Genomic DNA, 18,329 nt, shown 5'->3' with positions numbered 1-18,329 from the left:
CACAGCTTCGCGTGGACTGAAGGTCTCCAGTGAAAAGCGCAGTGGGAGCCACAGGAAAGCTTCACCTCTCTGCAAGTCAATCAAGTTCCCCCCCTTCTCTACCGCCTTTCTTCCTACGCCTTCTTTGCCGAGTTTTCTCCCTTAAGTAATGCAGAGGAACGTCCGCCGGAGCAGTGGCCGGGGAGGCAAATAAGAACTCCCGTGCGCTGCCCCTCGGCTCCTCGGACAAGCCTCTCCCGGTGAGCAGGAGATGCGGAGCCTGGGGGCAGAGACCGCCGTCGGGACAGCCGCCCCCTGCCCGCGTCCCCGGAGCGCCCTGGGCGCGCCGCTGCCGCCGCCCCGCGGAGCCGCCAGCGCTGTCCAGCGGCGCCGGTGCTGCCCGGGCCGCGGCGCCAGGGGCGGGGGCGAGGCGCAGAGCTAGCCCGCTCCTCACTCCGCAGCACCGGCTTATACCTGGTACGGCGAGGGGCAGCCCCGCCCCGCCCCTCCTCCTGCGAGCGCCTCAGCCCTCGCCCCAGCCCCGCGCCGCGCCGCCGAGGTGGATCCTGCGGGGAAGGGAGAGGCGGATCCCGGAGCCGCCGCTGTCCCGAGGGGTCCCAGCCCCTGAGCGCGATGGGCACGACGTGGTGAGAGGGAGGGGAGAGGGAAGGCGCTCTCCTCGCCGCTGCCCACCGCAAAGCAGCCCCCGCCAGGCTCTGGCCGCAAACCGGAGAGCTGTCCGACACGTCGGACCGAAGGCAGGATCGCCTCCGGAACTCGTCTTTCAGCATCTTACCCAGGTGAAACCACAGTGCTTTGAAACGTAGGGTGGCAGGGAGCGAGGGGCATGAGAATGAAGAGATTTTATTACTGACATCCATCCCATGTGGGTTGTGCATAGATCTTACTCAAAGACATCAACTCTGTTTAAAGTTTTAAGGTTTGATTGTGAAGCTGCATTTTTCACAGTGGTCCCGACTATGGAAAGTGGGACAGATGATGTGTTTTATCCATTACTTACTCTGCAAATGGTATAACACAGTGGAGAATGAATTTTTGTTTGCCTCTTTAAAGAGGAGAATTTGTCTCTAATGCTTCTTGATTTTCAGTGAGGTAATGTCTTTTACTTTTGAGTGTCTGCACATGTATAGGCTTTCCAAACAGCTCCATCTGTTTCCAGCAGAAGCCATGAATGTAAGTAGTCATGTAAATATGCTGGAAGACAGGCAGACCCGTTGGACTGAAGTTTCCAAGATGAAATATAAAAGTAGAACAACATGCTCTGCAGACTGATTGCTTTATTTCTTTTTCTCAAAAGAGAAGATTCATGAGAACTTGCTTGTTCATATTACTACAGCAGTTTTCTTGAAGCTCTATGAGTTTATGACAGGTCTATGGAGAATCTGAAATATCAGAAGCAAAGCATGTCACATCTGCATGGCCTGTCCAAGGCATGCTGTCTAGAGTAGGAATTAAATCAGTGATTTCTTCTTAAAAAAACTTTTACCAAGGTTATCCAAAAAAGTATTAATCTTTCTTTAAAGTTACACTTCTCTGTATCTATTAATTGATTGTTGTGACTCTTCTCACATCCCTGAATATATAAATGTGTTAAAGTTGCGTAAATTACTGATTCATATAATACTGAGTAATTTGTTTGAACCCAACCCATGCCAGGCCTCAGAAAGGATCAAGCTAGATATTTCACCTTTATCACTAAGCAGCCTATCAGAATCATCACAGAGCTCCTCTGAAGGTGATTCTTGTTACTGATCAAGTTCCTTCCACACAGTTTTAAATTCAGCTATGCTCCCTCTGACACAGCCTTACTGATGGTTTACATATTTATATAAATTGCTGTGACCCTCTATTTTTTTGAGCATATGTCAAATGTTCTAAGATCAACAATAGTCATGTTTCTGTTAACACTCCAAATCCCTCTTTTTGGTTCCCATTGACTGGATCGAATATAAGTCTTTGATTCTGTGAGTTTAACACTGGGAGTATGGTCCTTTTGCTAATTTGTTTGAAAATGGGTTTATATATCAACAGACAATATGATTCCCATTGGGAAAATAGTTTAAATTCAAATTGTCTTTAATATAGATTTTCTTGGGACAAGATGAAGCTGAGTCTTTTTGCATGAATACCAACAAAAGAACCCTTTAAAGACTTCTATTGATATGAACTTATTGCAGTTTGCACGGAGAGAGGTGAGACCCCTTGCTTTATGTTTCACAACACTACCCCTCCTTTTGCTGCCTTCCAGGAGAATTTCTTCTATCCTAGTGAATTTTATCTGTCCTTTAGTCCACAGGATGGAATTCCTAAGGTTGAAAAATTAGAAACATTTTCAGTGGAAATTTATATTCCTGATTTTATCAGTACTTGATTTTATCTACTTCATGTTTTTTAGAACTCTAAGAGCAAGGAACTAAGCTTTGAAGAAAGTGAGTGGCTCCAGCTCAGGGAAAACAGAAAGTCAGATAATGCTTCTCCTGTAGTATGAATATAATTCAACCAGCTATCATATTCAACCAGTATGAATAGAATTTGTGATATATATATGAATATAATTAATGAATAAAAAGGCATGTGTAGGGAAGATCCACAGGACATAAACCAGTCGGAATTCAGATCTCCACATACAAACACATACATCATTCTCTTTTCAAAAAAGAGTCCACCCATGCCTAGATGTTATTTCAGATTACAGCCTAGAGACAATTTCATTGTGCAGCTCTGACACAGTACTTGGCCCAAGAGTGAGGGAGAGAGTGCCACAGGTGAATCTCCCCAGTGGGAAAGAAACTGCACAGGCACAATCACTGACCACAGATGGAGTGCAACACCATAGGGGAGAAACCACAACAACTTGGAAATGTGAGAGGGAAAACTTCTCCATCAGTAATTCCCAAATGTAGGGATTCGTAATCAGCTCATGTAGGAGTGAGGAACTCCACATATCTCACAAACGCCCTCTACTGAGAAGTGGGTCTGACAGGAAAAAACACACTTTTCACTAGTTTATACAGCTCAAAGCACTTGATAATTCAAGGGCTAATTCCAGACTTGCGCATCATAGCATGAAGAGCCAAGCATATCTGCCACCAAAACTACCTGCAGTAAGTAGCCTTTAAATAAGCACGTGTACTTGCACATTAAATGAAAACCAGTTTCAAATGGAGCCCTGGAAGTGATCATGTTTGAAGGCCTGATCATCAGTCAAATTTTAAAAAGAAACAAAGCAACAACCAAGGAACAAATGCTGGACAAAGCTGGAAAGCTAGCAGAAGTGTCTTTCTCCAATATTCATGCAAGTCCTCTTTTGGGAAACAAAACCTTATCTTATTGATATCAATTCAATTTTTTGTACCATTTTCATGGTGCTGATTTTATTTATGGCACGAGGGTAACAGGTGCCATTACCTTTAACCACATTAATAAAGGAATGAATTGGGTGCTTAACGTTAAACACACAGGTCATCCCTCTAAGCACAACTGTAGTTTTATGCATACATTTACATTCCATTTGTTTTACTGTATTCATTCAGTAGGATTTCAACTCATTAAAAGGTTAAAGAGCACACCGCTGAGCTGCAAATTGGAGTCAAGATCCAGGCTTCAGACTCACTTAGAAACAAATGTGACATCAACATCTTCCATCCCATTTACCCATGATAGACAGCTAACAGACAGCTGCTCCTACAGATTCAAAACAAATAATGATTTTCTGTCAAGGAAGTCTCAGGGAATGGCTTGAGTTCCCTCTGCACTCAAAAGGACTGCACAATACCAGCTTACTCTACTTCCATCTCAAGTTATCTTCCTAATGCGGTGTTAAGAAGCACATTACTGAACACACATGACAAAAGAAAAACATTGCTATTAGTTCCTCATAGTGCGACGATAATGGGATTCCTGTGCTTGAGCTCACATGACACTGGAGCCATTTCAAAGAAAGTGACAATTTTATTGTGGGCGCATTCATCACACTCAGTGGGGTTTTACTGCAGACACCCATGGGGTTTGTATGGAGTTTATCTGACAACCTCTCCAGAATTAATTTGTTTTTTTTCATTTCAGTGCAGCTGTAGTCCTTATGTTTTCCTAGAAAAAAATCAGAGCATTGTCAGCTAAGTCTTCTTTTAGCATCTTTATCACATGACAGAGATTCAAGTTTCTACATTGTTACTGAGGCTGACTGTTGATTGTCTTGTATTAGACAATCCAGTCAGGTAAGTAATCACGTGATTCTCACCTAAAAATAAAAATATGCAAAGTAGCATTTGTATAGTGCAGACTTTTACCTAAAATGTGTTCTAAAATATTGTTTCTATTTATAGTGGAATCAAATGCTGACCAAACTTTATGGGTTCATGTTCATCAATTAATGTGCAAATAATCACTACTCTACTAAGCATGAAAAAAAGCTTTGAAAGATCTATCTCCATTTAGAAACTAGGAGTTGTTGAGTTTTTCTATTGTGTTTTTAAACATTTCTATTTAAAGAGATCCTAATAAATACAAACACAACTACTTTTTGAGGTACATTCAACAGCAGATTTTCAATAGGCAATTCACATTTTAAAATAAATAAATTATTGAAATATTACTGATAATAAACATGCTGAACTAATTTAGTCATTTCATAGTATTGTGGAGCACTAGAATTGCATTTGGATGATAATTAAGTTCCATATGTGTTGAAAAACAATTCACTGCGACCAAAATCTGCATTTTGGTGAAAGTCAGTCACCACGCTGAGAACCACAGTGCTTTATTGCAGATCACACACGACTAAGAGACATTATCGCTTTTAGTTCATTTGACATACACAAACCTCAGCATTCTCTCTATGCAGCTGAGCAGCAGATTGCATTAAAGACGTTTGGAAACCCAGTCTGAGTGCTACCGATACAGCACCTTTTACAGTACTCCAGGAGACAAACATTTAATTAACTGCCTGAACTAGGAGCTGAAGTAAATAACATGCACTTATTGGAGCACTTTTCACCTTCTTTGTAATACACCTACTTCAGTAGATGCAGGGCTGGTTCCCTTTACAAAAGGCGTTCTGATGTCTTACAACACTTAATTCAACCATGTTATTAACAAAGTCATTGAGACGTTTAGAGACACAAGAGCTAAATCCGTACATAAAATAAACACCAAATCCCATCACTTCCCTTCTTCTGCCTATGTTTCCATGCCTATGAGCATACATGACAGAGGGAAAAATGCTTTTTGATACATCAGCTTGAAGTCTTGCTGCATGCTGCATGCAAGGGAGGCTCTCTTCTGAGTTTAGAGGCAAAAAAGTAACTGCCCCTCTCTGGATCTGGTGACCTGATTTCACTTTCCTGTTCACACCAAATAATACTGCATACCACTGAGTGAATGACAAATTAGCATTTGTCCTTTACTGGTTTCCTATCTCCATCCTTCCACCCTCCATCTTCCCACAGAACTCCCATTGGGTTCAAACTACTTGAGTCGAAGTACTTCCCTGCGGCAGTCTACCAGCAGGATTGTCTGGCTCATGCATGGACTCGCATGCACAGCTCTTCTGAACCTGCTTCAACTTCACATACTGAGTACGCTGGCAAATTATTAGTAGCAATTATTGCCATTAAGTCATTTGTAGCAATTTTGAAGTGCGTAATATTATTTGTTTCCATTCAATTTCTGTTTCTTTGAATTCAGAATCGTGGATCTACAGCTTCCAAGTCCTGCAGCATCCTTTTTTATCGGACTTAGTTAAAAAGTTGATAAACTCTAGATGTTCCGGCTAGCGGCTCCGGGGCCGGGCGGGGTGATGGTCGGTGCAGCGGTATCCCGGGGCGGCGGTGACAGGCCGGCGGGGCAGGGACAGGGCTAGGTGTCAGCGGGCGGCGGGGCGGCAGGCGCTGCTGACGGTGCTGCCCGGGGATTATCGGCGGGCGCCGGCCGGCCCCGCTTTTGCTGCGCCCGCTGCCGGCCCGAGCGCGGGGCCCGCCCGGGGACAAAGGGCGGAGCGAGCCGGGGCCGGGGCCGGGGCCAGGGCGGGCTCCGGCTCCGGCCGCCGCCGCCCTCGCAGGGCAACTTCCCCAGCCATGTCCCCCAACTACATCCGGAGCTTCTCGGAGGGATGTGTGAGTACGCGGGGCGCGCCCCTGGCCCCACCGGAGACGGGGTCCGCCCCAAACCGCGCACGGGCCAGCGGGGCTCCCGGCCCGGGCACGGCGGGGCAGGCGGCCGGAGCGGGGTGACAACTGCCCCTCTGGGGAAGCTGAACTTTAATTTGCGGGAATGAGTATGGTTCTAAGTATGGTTAGGTTTGATGGTGGCACGGCGGTGCGTGCTTTGCCGTCACCTGACATCATGTGAATGAATCAGTACAACAGCAAAACGAATAGACTTTGGCTCGAAGCGCTCAGCTCCGTCTGGCGCCTTCTGCACAGATAAAGGCAGTGAAACAAATGAACTGGCAAGTGCTAGACAAATTAACGTTTATATAAAGTTAGTAGGAACAATAAAGTGTTGTAAGAACATTATTTTGTTAGAGAGCTACTGCACCCTTCATAGGCAAACTGTCTCCTTTAAAACAAGTAGAATAAAAGAAATATTCTGGATAATGAAAAAATGCAAGTAGACCTCCAACAATAACACTGTTCATTTTTGTTTTTTATGTTGAATGAACCCTTTGACTTGCAGCTCAGGCCACCAACAGTAATTGGACAATTCCACACTCTTTTTTTTGGCTCAATTCGAATGTTTTTCCTTGGTGTTTTGGGCTTTGCTGTTTATGGAAATGAGGCCTTGCATTTCAGCTGTGACCCAGACAAGAGAGAGGTTAATCTTTTCTGTTACAACCAGTTCAGACCTATAACTCCTCAGGTAATTATCCTTTTCTGTTATTTTTTTCATGGTAAAGATCCAATATAAAGCAAGTAATCTGCAAAAATTAGAGCATGATTGTTCCATATAAGTACTAACCGATTAGGCTAATTATTACAAGCTTTTTCATTAATATTTTCTTTTTAATATCCTTTTAGCTGTGACGAAATATGGAGCTGTGTTTCCTGTCCTTCAAAATAATACTCATGTTTCAGAACCCAACTAAACTTTTGAAATCAAAACATAACTGCTTTTTACCTTTATTGTCATTTAAGCTTTTATACATTTGATGTATATTTAAAAACAGACTTGCAAAATGTTCCAATATGCATGTGTTTAGCTGTTCCAAAGCAGTTGTAAATGATCTGACAGGCACATTTCTGCTACATTTTAGGTATTCTGGGCATTACAGCTGGTGATTGTACTGGTACCTGGAGCCTTTTTTCACCTTTATGCTGCCTGTAAGAGCATCAAACAGGAAGATATTCTCCAAAAATCATCCTACACTGGTTTTTATATCTTCTCTGTTTTCTTAAGGATTGTCCTTGAAGTTGTGGCTTTTTGGCTTCAGATTCAGCTCTTTGGTTTCAAAGTGAACGCAATCTACATGTGTGATGTGGGAGCACTTGATAAAAAGTTTAACATTACCCGGTGCATGGTGCCAGAGCACTTTGAAAAGACAATCTTTCTTATTGCAATGTACACGTTTACTGTGATTACAGTGATCTTGTGTGTTGCTGAAATTTTTGAGATCTTATGTAGAAGGCTAGGTTTCTTAAAACCTCAGTGATGTCAACTCGCACTTGTTTACTGCTCTGTCCACCTGCAGCTTTGTCATAATGGTTTCAAACCACAGCAGAGAAACATCTCCTGTCCTCCATGCAGTGCTGCAGAAAAGAACAACACTCATGGTTACTGAGGCAGAATAGTCACTTGACATAAAGTCCTCATCTAAAAACTTGCACACTATGAGAATAATCTTTGTTTCCATGTCAAGGTCAAAGGCACTAAGATCTCTAAGAGCAGTATATTTTCATGACCTGCCACCTATGATAGTTCTGCCTCCAGAGGAGTGTCTATGTGTGAGGAGGCAGTTATTTATAAACACACTTCTATTCACAGCTTTTCTGAACACGTGCCATCTGAGCTAATAAGGCCATTGCCCTTCTAGGAAAAATTATTGCAAATGTTTTACATGTTCTTAAGGCTTGAGAACTGAACAATAATAGTGGATACTCTCTGGGTACCAGAAAGCATTCAAGCATCTTCCCAAGAAGTGCCACTGAGATGCAACCTGCAACTCAGCCCTGGTTAGGCTGTGGTGACAACATATCCATGGATACCAGCTTAGCTTGCAGAGGCTCAGCTATTGTCCCTGCTGGGTCAGAATCTTCTTTTAAAAGTGAAAGAGTAGCATGGTATTCTTTGTGCTGACTGCCATGCCTCATTATGTTTTGGCTTACCATGTAGAAGATTTTTACCAATTTAGTATGATCACATTTTGAAGGAGGAAAAGGGCTTTTTAACAATTTTGCATAAGCGGCTTCAAAGTGTCAAAATAAAATCTTGGAGAAAAGCCTTTCCTAGGCCCAATCATGATTTGATTTCAATGTGTTTTGCTTGTGTGTGACTGCAGAATTGGGCCCACAGAATTTTCTGCTGTGCGTGTCACATCTAGCTTTTTCTTGCTCTGACTGAAGCTGTTAGAATACACTGAAAAAAGAACTCTGCATATTAAAATTATTCTATGCAGTAAGCATATTGGGTTAGGTTAGGTCTTAAACCTTTTATAGGCATCAGATGTTTTTGTGTGTAACAGCTTCTTCTTAAGGTCTAATAAACATACTAAATATAGAAGAGATTTCCTTGTGCTGAAGTGAGATAAAGGAAAGAAAACAGATTTCAGAATCAGAAAGAAAAGAGGAGGTAGTTTCCTGTATAAAATATCTACAAATAGCTATAATAACAATCAACCATTTTCTGTCTGTTTTTCAAACATAAAAAGCTGAGATCCTGATAACAGAATCTGGGTAATTTCAGAAATATTTAGAAAATTCTGGAAAAATTCTTACCAACTGTTTTACCACCAAGTGTTAGTCAATTAGCCCAAAACACAGTTGAATTATCGTAGCCTTGTAATTCTCACCCACAAAAGTAAACCTACCAAATAAATGGAATAGCAAGTTTTAGGTGTCTTGGATTTGATTGAATCTGTGTCATTTAACACAAAGTGGGCTACAACTAGATGTGTGTTTTTTTTAATATGCTGATCAAGAACAAAACTATATATTTCAATACATTTGCTATATTAAAACATTAATATTATTTTTTCCCTATGGAAATAAGTTATATGTTGTCTTAAATGTCCAGTGAAAGGTATCAGATTTATGCAATATTAAACTAGTTATTTGATATTTGCAGGCATTGCAAGTGAAATAAAAATCACTGTGCTAACTTCTTGTTTGCATAATATGCCATGTTCTTTAGTTGATACATGTCTAATTTTTCACTGTATATGTCAATGTCCATCTGGAATTATTCTTTCCAATTGAAACTTGTAATCTCAGGTAAAAAAAAATATTTAGAAAAACATACAGTATATAGAACTACTAAGAAAAAGAAGTTACTTTCATGTGCTAGGTACAGTTGTTACCAATGGTACACTTGGAATCCCACTTCATCAGTTATTTGTATAATAATAAAATAATTTAATCACAAATTTGTCAGTATATTCTCTGGCACTCAATATGTCATTGCTTGTCGTTCTTCTGTAAATTTCCAAACACTTCAGAAGGGTGCCAAAACCCCCAAGCCCTCGGGAGTTCTTTAAGTTCTTGTTACCATCAAGAGCCTTGAAGAACAAGTACTGGCATGGGACTGTCTGAGGATCCCTGGAGTGCTTTAGGAGATGGGTTACTCACCACCATGGCCCTTCTCTTTGTGGTCACATTTTTGGAACATATTAAAAATTTCCCTTCTTCCAAATCAGATACACAGATTTATTTTTGTGTGTGTGTGCATTTCTTTTCTGTGGAATTAAAATTGTCAAATTCCTCAGTTTTTCATTAAAAAAAAAAAAAGTGTATTATTGCCTTTTAGTGCAAATGTTTTTCTGTGCCTCATTCTGCCATTAGTTTCTGGAACACGTTGATGGAGATATTATGTCTATGTAAAGAAATCATTTCCCCATGGATGTCAACACTTCTCTTTCCTATATTTGCCATTTGTTTTCCTGGCACTCATTGTATTCTCAAGTGTCTATAAACTTTTCTTTTGCTTAGTCTTCCAAACTCCCACCACTTTCATCCTCATTTACATTGTTTTCTGTCAGCTTCCTTCCACCCTTACTCCCTCTAAGATTGATATGCCTTCATGCATTTCTCAGTGTTGAGCTGATTTTTGCTCAAAGGCTTAGCAAGTATTTGAGACGCTCATGAAGGCTTTTTTGTTGTTGTGTTTTTTGCCATTAAGAAAGGAATTTACAATACAGTTGGGGATTCTTTGATTCAATTCTATTTCTTTACACAGTGAACATGAAGTCCTGTCTCCCAGAACACTGAGGAAGCATTTTTGTTGCTCACATCAGGTTCACACTGTAAGTGCTTCTTTGACTTTGTCATTGTTTTCCACCATACTCTAGCCACCTAATTTTCACAGATAGCACTCAAAGCAATCCCCAGCTCATGTGTTTGCAGTCAGTTTTGTCTCTAGTCAGACATCATGACCATTTCAGTTCTCACTTAACAAAGAGCCATAATTGTGACGTGATTGCATTTACATCAAAGGTATAGCTGCTCTGGGCCAGCCAGCTTCTAGTGTAGCACCACAGCATCCCAGTCCTATAACCACTCCTTGTTCTCTTCCTGTCATGGATTCCTCTCTTCTGTTCAGACATCATTTCCCTCTGTTCCCTTTCTGCCACACTCCCATGCCAGGAACGAGACAACGCAACCTCTCCTACCCTGTGCCTCCCTCCAGCATGCACCCTTCTTTATGCCCTGGAGCACTGACATTCTCTTCCATTGCAAACAGATACTTTGAGCTCAGGAAGAGGTTTGGCAAAAGGGCTACCTAAAATAAATGTAAAAATAGTTTTAACTATGCCATCAGAATGAGGTAGTAGAAACTAAATTTATATTGCAATAACTTGTGAGATTCATTTGAAACCATTTTGCTTCAACAGTTCGCTTTTCTTGTGCTGTTCTTATCCCCTCTTCACAAACCCAGAAATCCCTGGAGGTTCCTCTGAGAAAAAGTTATCTGGGAAGGGGTGATCCTAGGAGATGCATGTTCCAGGGCTGACAGACTTTCTCATAGCCACCAGGAAGCAGCCCAGTCCTATTAGCCAGGCATTGGTAATATTACAAAATGTGGAGTATGTTAAATTTTCTTAAGAAAGGAATTTTTTTTTGATGTTTAATCTTCAAATACTTTCAAACTTAATAAACAACAAGGGAGATTTAATCTGTGAAAACAGAGAGCAGCTAACAAGCAAGCTCTAACTGTTGTCCAAGTGTTAGAAAAACAAATCACTTGGTAGTGGAATTGCCTTGTTTACCAGGTTTACATTGTTTGCCAGGTTTAGAGCTTGACATTTTTCATCCATCTCAGACTCAGGGGGAGGTTAACAAAGCTTGGGAAGAAGGATGCCCAGTTGTAGTTGACACAAGGAATGCACAAGTTACAGGCCACAGGGCCATTTGGCAGAACTCACAAAATAATGAAGAAACGAATACATTTCTTATAATAAGGCACTTAGCTACTGTGCTGCAATCAGCTCCAACTGGGTGAAAGGCCGGTCTGGCAGGGGGAAATCCTGACCATCAGTCAGGATTTCCAGCTCACGGACCAGTGACCCAAGAAACCCAGTGACTCAAATGAGAAAGACTAAATATGCTCACTAATTAGCAGAAGAAGCAAGAGAATCAACTAACAGAATACAAAAAACTAACTAATAAGAGAACTACTATTCTCTTATTAAAAAACAAAGCAGCCTTTGTTTGCTAAAATGTATAAATAGTAAAGTGCTGATAGCTGGGGTGCTTGATTTATGGAATACCCCCAAACACCCAGGCTTGCACAACTCTGAAATGAATAATCAATATCTCTCTCGAATGTGTATTTATTGGCTGGTTGCATACCAAGTAACTAATCCGATTTTTGCAGACAACAGCTTTTGGGGATAAAACGCAGAGGCCCAGAAGGGAAGGCACCCAAGGGCCTCACGGACCTTGGCAAGCCTCGGCACAGCCCAAGGAGAAGTTTCAGTCTGAGAAGGGATTTTACTTGCAGGTGTACCTGCATAGGCCAGGTCTGCACAGCTCTCTGGGCTGTCCTGCCAAAGGAAGGGAGGCAGAAGGGACGGGGAGGGCGTCACTGCCCAGCCCTGGGCTGCCGGGGCCAGGCTGCCGCTCCGCCGCTGCACCAGGAGCAGCCCCGACCGCCCCGAAGTCTCCAGCCCTTCCTCGCGGCTGCTGTGGGACGCCTTTCAAGCACTAAAGAGCCATGCAGGTTTGAGGCTGTAGGAACCCGTAGGCAGACACACGGACGGACGGACGGACGGACGGATGGATAGATAGATGGATGGATAGACGGACGGACAGCCCCGCCTGCCCCCTCCCGGCCAGCAGAGGGCGCTCCCCGCGCCCCGCCGCCCGCCCGCCCGCCCACGGCGCCCGAGCCGGAAGCGGAAGCGGCGGGCACCAGCCCCGGGATCGAGACCCGCGCGCCGCCGCCTCCGCCGCCGCCCGCGCCATGGCGGCCCCGGCGCTGCCCCCGCTGCCGCCGCAGCTCAAGAGCATCCAGCACCATCTGCGGACTGCGCAGGAGCTGGACAAGCGCGAGCCCGTGGTGGCGTACTACTGTGAGTGAGGAGGCGCCGCGGCGCCGTCCCGCCGGGCCCGGCCCGGCGGCCGCTGCAGCGGGCGGAGCGCTCCTCCCCTGCCCGCCCGGGCGGCCCGTGGGATGCGCGGGGGCGGGGGGAAGCCCCACCTCTGGGCGGTGCGGGGTGGTCGCGGCAGCCCCACCCGCCGTTCCTGCGCTCCGTGCTTGCGGAGGTGCAGCCTCTGGGCGGGCGGAGTGCCCGGCCGGCTGCTGGTACGGCACCGTGTGAAGCGGTGCTGATGGGGCAGTCCTGATCGGAACGGCAAAAAATAGCATTCGAGAAGTTTTTCAGAGTTTTTGTTCTCCTGAAAAGACTTCCCTTCGGCCCTGTGTAACCCTGAATAAGTATTTTGAGTTTGAGAATCCTTAGTGCTGATAGAAGCTTTCATTTTCTCCTCTGTGAGGCTTTGCCACTTTCTCGGAGTTCTCAAAGGGAGTGGTTTTCTCTTTTTCTGCTTCTTTGGCTGAAATGAGCGCAGCAAAACCTTACTGTAAAACTTGCAAATTAATATGTAAAATTTTCAAGCTGATGTGGCTTCTAAGCTAATGGTTCTCAGCGTGGACTGTGAGCCTTTTTGAAAGACTTTGCATAGTGAATTAAGAAATACAAACTTGCTGTTAGTCTTAAATTCCTGTTACAGTTAAGCCACACTGGTAAAGGGCCTAAGACTAGCAGATTGCGAGAAATGTGTGTTTATGTTGTTGACAAACCACCCATAAAGGGAAGGAAGATGGGTCATCACAGCATTGGTATTTTTATTGAGATTTGAAGTCATTTGAGGGGTTTACTTGGTTTGTCTTCAAAAAGAATGAAATAAAAAATAGATGTAGAACTAACTGGCTGTTTTTTTCATTAGGTGATCTTAATTTAGAAGGATGAATTTGTGAAATTCACATTTCAGATAGCTCTGAAAAAACTGTCATCTGAGTGACAGAAGATTAATTTTACCTTTTCTGTGTTACACAGCAATAGTGTGCTAATGTGGAAAAGTGCAACCAGGAAGGTGAGATAGCCACATAATAGAGCACTGGATGTTCTCAGTAGCACTAGCTCTTTATTTACTGGAAAAACACAGGACAAGTGACACTGTGTGGCAGGAAGCACCAGCTAGGTCAAGTTGCACTGAGGGTTTTTTTTTTTTTTTCATTTGTTCTGCTTTATTTCTTTGGATTTTTCTGTCAGATGTAGCACACTGTCTGGCTATACAAGAAAAAGACATGCATTGGTGTAGGTGAAAAAATACAAGTCTGTTTCAAACCAGAAATGTTTTTAGTGTATGATCTCTACTTTTCTTTGTCTTTTGCAAACTTATGTCTTCATGTAGAGGAAACAACCTATGTTGGATAATTACCATTTTCTGTAAAGTCGTTTGCCTTGTCTGTCCTAAGTAGTCTGAAAAGTTTATTTTTTCATCTGACTACTTCAACAAATCTGGTTCATTACTGAATATAGCAAAGACTGTATTCTAGAGGTATCTGTTTCATTACAGTAATATATAAAGTAAAAAGCACTGACACCTCTTTTTCAAGTTAGGTCTTGCTCAGATCCTTTCTTTTTTAAGTGCACAAAGGAGAAGAATGTGTTTTTACCAGTGTTCCACTGATGACACACACTTCATCCCATGGTGGATGCATTTGGATTGAATAAAATGTACTCATGCCCCATAGTTGTTTGTTTTTTCTTCATTTAGTTCTGGCTTTGAAGCAAAAGTAAGGTTTATGAAACATAAATTTTTAACATCATGGGTTTAGCATAATTACATGGAATCCCAAAGTATTAATTGTTAATATTGCTACTGTCAAAAAAAATATACTGTGTATTTACTCCTAGCATGCTATGAATAGTAAAAGCCTTACTAAAAAGATAGATTTTCAGAAGTGTAGAACAGAGGTTACAAAAAGATTTCAGGATTCCTTTCAGATAATGTTTTGAAAGCAATGTGGATTTATGTAGGGTTCAAGCACTGCATCTCATTAGATGCTTCATTGGAAAAAGTGAGCATATCTTTGTGGTGCTACATTGTGTGTGGCTCTCTGTGCTGGCACTTCCCCATCAGCCTCATCTGCAGGCACATGTCTGGCACCCTGCATGTCCCAGCACCAGGAGCTGCTGTGGCCTGTGTCTGGCACCCTGCATGTCCCAGGAGCAGTGGGCTGGTGAAGCACAGTAGTGTGCACCCTGTGTTGTTGAAAGGCCGTGTTCCATCCCAAAGCTGCTTACGCAGCCACTCTGTGAGGGGGATCACTGGTTAGCTGGTGGGTGGAACTATCAGTCTGAACAGTGATGTGTTTATAGCTTTGGAATGTTGCCATAAGTGGGTCATACCCAGAAAAAAGCTTCAGTCACAATATAATTAATGTTGCCATGGCACAGTAGTTTGCAGTATGGGCATATGTATGCTAGCTTTTGATTTATATTAATTTTAGTTAAATTGGACTTTTATATGTCTAATAATAAGAGCTGTGACACAAATTAATTTGAGGATTGGTAGCAAGTGAACTCTGGCAAGATGTTTTTGCAACATAAAATACTGCTTTCTATAGCTTAGCAATAAATTTTTCAGAGAACTACTTACTACTCTTGTTAATGTTTTTGTGTCTCATCATAGGTTCTGTAGGTGCACTCTTAAAGCTGGAAATTTGTGTGACAATTACATAATTTATTTGCCTTTTTTTTTTTCTCTTGTGTTGCAGTGCATTTTGAGCATTAAGCTAGCATAAATCAGTAATGCCACCTAAAGAAAATGAAGTATTCCTCCTATGGCTTCTCATTCCCAGCCCTGGACTGCTTTAGAAGCAAATGTTGATGTAACTGTATGATGAAAGACAATAATAAGCTATTTTTCAGCCAGGCCAATTCACTGCTGCTTAAACAGCTGTGTTCCCACACAGACAAAGAAAAGGAACAAGACACAGTGGCTGGGGGCAAAGGCAGGACTCCTGCTTTTTTGGTATTGCTGGCATATGTTGATTTACAGAAACTGTAATTAACATTAATCTGTTTTGCACAATATAAATAGCTACAGCGGGGATTATTTGTCTTTTTCAACTGCCACATAATTTTCCATATGAAAGGTAAAATGTTGAATATTGATGTTCTTGTACATTCTTGTATAATCTAACACAACACTTCTTTGGTTGTAGTACTTCCACATTGCAAAAATTTAAAAACTGGTTTGTTGCTGGTAATCCTGTGTAATCCTCACAAAACCTTCGTTCTTAACCTCTTTATTAGGTATTCAGAATCAAAGCAGAATACGATCAGTAGCTTTATATGTTGTGTGTATACTGTAACCTTTTTAGCCCTATTTATTGTTAGTATATGAATGTAATTGATTGAAGTAATTAAAATATTTTTTTCCTGACAGTGTGCATCATAAATTCACATGGTTGTAACATTTCTTCTACCCAGAACACAGGCTGTAGAGAAATAAACCAGGTTTAATTTTTGTAAAATTTTTAGTAGGACATGATCTCACAAAATAATTCTCCTTTTTAAGAGATTAGACACATAATGGTTAACGTAAGTGTCCATTTACATTAATGTTAATGTAAACATTTTGCTAATCTACCACCTTATTTTAAAATTGTTTCCTCCCCATGTGATACTTTTTTCATTTTTGTATTATTTGTTAATCATTGTCATTAAGTATGTAGCTATTTCAGGTTCAGTAAAGGTTAGTTTATTCAGCAGGTATTATGGAATGCCTGAAAAAGTACGTTTCATTGGTTGCCTGGCAAAGGGCAAATATGTAATTGATAGTCAATAAAATAACTTTTTATGTTAAAAACTTACTTGAGTCAAACTACTTTGAGATGTTATTTTGCAGACACAAGGAGGCAGGCTCTGATAAAAAAAGTCTCTGGCCTGTAATAACTGAAGAAATCATGTCTCCAACTGTGGCATAAGCAGTTGGACTGATGAGTTAGTTTTATTTTTTTTTTAAATTGCAAGGTTTGAGAGGTAACTGTATCTTCCAAAACCTTTAAGTTTAGATTTAAATGCAGATTTTCATTAATGACTGTTGTTTCAGCCTTCCGGTTGCATTGTTAATGTCTTTGCAAAAATATGTGGTAGTCTGTACTTACTGAACATTGATGTTCTATTTCAAACGTCTTGTGAGAATGCCAGTGAGTTGCCAGAAAAGGACTGATGTTTCATGAACAGTGTTTGGATAGTCAGTGAATTCATGTGAGAAATTATGTTTCTAGTAAATTTCAAAAAACAAAGTGTGGTGACTTTTGCTTTACAGTCTACTAAACATAGGAAACAATAATGTAAGATCAGTAGATATGATCTGTATAAAAGAGGCATGAAAAAATCTTCAATTTTTAATTTTTGAGATTGAAAAGCATCAGAGAAATGCTTCCATACTCTTGTATTAACATTTGTGGTTTCGTGAGGTCGAGCGAGAGAGAAAAGCAAGAGACAACTTTTATTCCACAACTAGTTGACAACCTCTTGAACCAAAAGTCATTCAGCTTTTAAGAGAAATATCCATCTCTTAAATGTGACTGGCTTGTCACTTTCAAGTGTAGTCAGACACCTGTGAAACAAGCTTCTCTGCATACAAATTAGAAGAGTTTTTTAGTATTATTATTACAAAAAAAGGACTGTGAAGTTCATGGCCAGATTAACAATTCGGGAAATATAGTTACTGTGCAACTTTACAACTGAAATACCACTATTTTTTACCAGTTCTTACCCTTTATCAATCCAATTAGTCCTTCTTAAAAGGAATGACTAATAATGGTCAAATATTTTAATTGAACTTTTAAATTACTCAATTTTTATTGTGTCTTGGTGCATTCTGAATGATTAATTTAGAATATGCATGTAATTAAGAAGCATTAATAAAACTGGTATTTGCTGTATTTGCAGAGATTCAACACGTACTTATTGACCTCATTTATACTGGGACATTGTGAAATTGAAATGCCTAAAAAATTTGCTTGTAGAATTCCATATCTAATATGATCAAATATCTGAGCTTTCCAGTTTAAATATTCATCTTTTGTACTAGCTTTATGTTGTCCATTTGTAAAAGTATATTTTCCATATTCTTACATTGCTGGTGGCAGACAACTGTTTTGTGGGCTACTAATACAACAAATGTTTAAAGGCTTTTATTAGAGCTTGCATATGAAGAATATATTTAATCTGTTCTTTACTCAGGGTAAGTTAATATGTTTAAATCAGATACTTAAGTAAATGCCAATTTTATAGTGTACTGTGAGACTTGTTTTGATTCTGCTATGAGTATAAACTAAAATTTTTTTCAATTTATACTTTAGCTTTCTGGTTTTTTTTCCGTTTTCAGTCTGTTTGCTCTGATTATTGCAAAAATTTGTAACTGGGGAAGACTGTGCTTTTAAAACTGCTTTGTCTGTGGAGATAGAAAAACTAAAAAAGTGGTTGGAATAACAAAGATGATTGTATAAACTCCACAATCCTTAAAGCAGACTGTGGGTAGTGGCAAAAATTAAGACAATATTAACTGTTGTGTAGTATTTTGGGCACTTGCTTTGATTACATAGGTAATATTTTAAAATAATCTGTTCTGACAGAGATAGGAAGGAGAACATAC

General features: G+C 41.1%; 2 protein-coding genes across 4 annotated transcripts in view; both read left to right on the top strand.

The window, feature by feature from the left end:
- Nucleotides 1–6,005: 6,005 nt before the first annotated feature.
- GJE1 (gap junction protein epsilon 1) lies at nt 6,006–9,870 on the top strand. The gene is made up of 3 exons (XM_041424025.1): nt 6,006–6,113; nt 6,676–6,858; nt 7,253–9,870. Exons 1-3 carry the CDS (start codon nt 6,075–6,077, stop codon nt 7,646–7,648), a joined length of 618 nt encoding a protein of 205 aa, XP_041279959.1. The 5' UTR covers nt 6,006–6,074; the 3' UTR covers nt 7,649–9,870.
- Nucleotides 9,871–12,559: 2,689 nt separating this feature from the next.
- The window catches only part of VTA1 (vesicle trafficking 1), a 39,726-nt gene continuing 33,956 nt past the window's right edge, over nt 12,560–18,329 (top strand). For all 3 annotated transcript variants that reach the window (XM_041423711.1, XM_041423710.1, XM_041423712.1), the window contains exon 1: nt 12,560–12,721. In XM_041423711.1, the coding sequence (XP_041279645.1) occupies nt 12,613–12,721 (109 nt within the window). In that variant the 5' untranslated portion in view covers nt 12,560–12,612. The remainder of the gene's footprint in view (nt 12,722–18,329) is intronic.

This window comes from Onychostruthus taczanowskii, unplaced genomic scaffold (assembly GCF_017590055.1).
Source record: "Onychostruthus taczanowskii isolate IOZ18803 unplaced genomic scaffold, ASM1759005v1 scaffold8, whole genome shotgun sequence".
In the NCBI taxonomy this organism is placed as follows: domain Eukaryota; kingdom Metazoa; phylum Chordata; class Aves; order Passeriformes; family Passeridae; genus Onychostruthus; species Onychostruthus taczanowskii.
Note: the sequence above shows the minus strand (reverse complement) of the source record. Positions and strands in the feature narration are given on the sequence as shown.

What these genes read in the sequence shown, in the direction of transcription:
- GJE1 (XM_041424025.1), top strand. Translation starts at nt 6,075, where the DNA reads ATGTCCCCCAACTACATCCGGAGCTTCTCGGAGGGATGT. An exon ending in GGAGCTTCTCGGAGGGATGT is followed by an intron (nt 6,114 to 6,675) that starts GTGAGTACGCGG and finishes TTTGACTTGCAG; the next exon opens with CTCAGGCCACCAACAGTAAT. An exon ending in TCAGACCTATAACTCCTCAG is followed by an intron (nt 6,859 to 7,252) that starts GTAATTATCCTT and finishes GCTACATTTTAG; the next exon opens with GTATTCTGGGCATTACAGCT.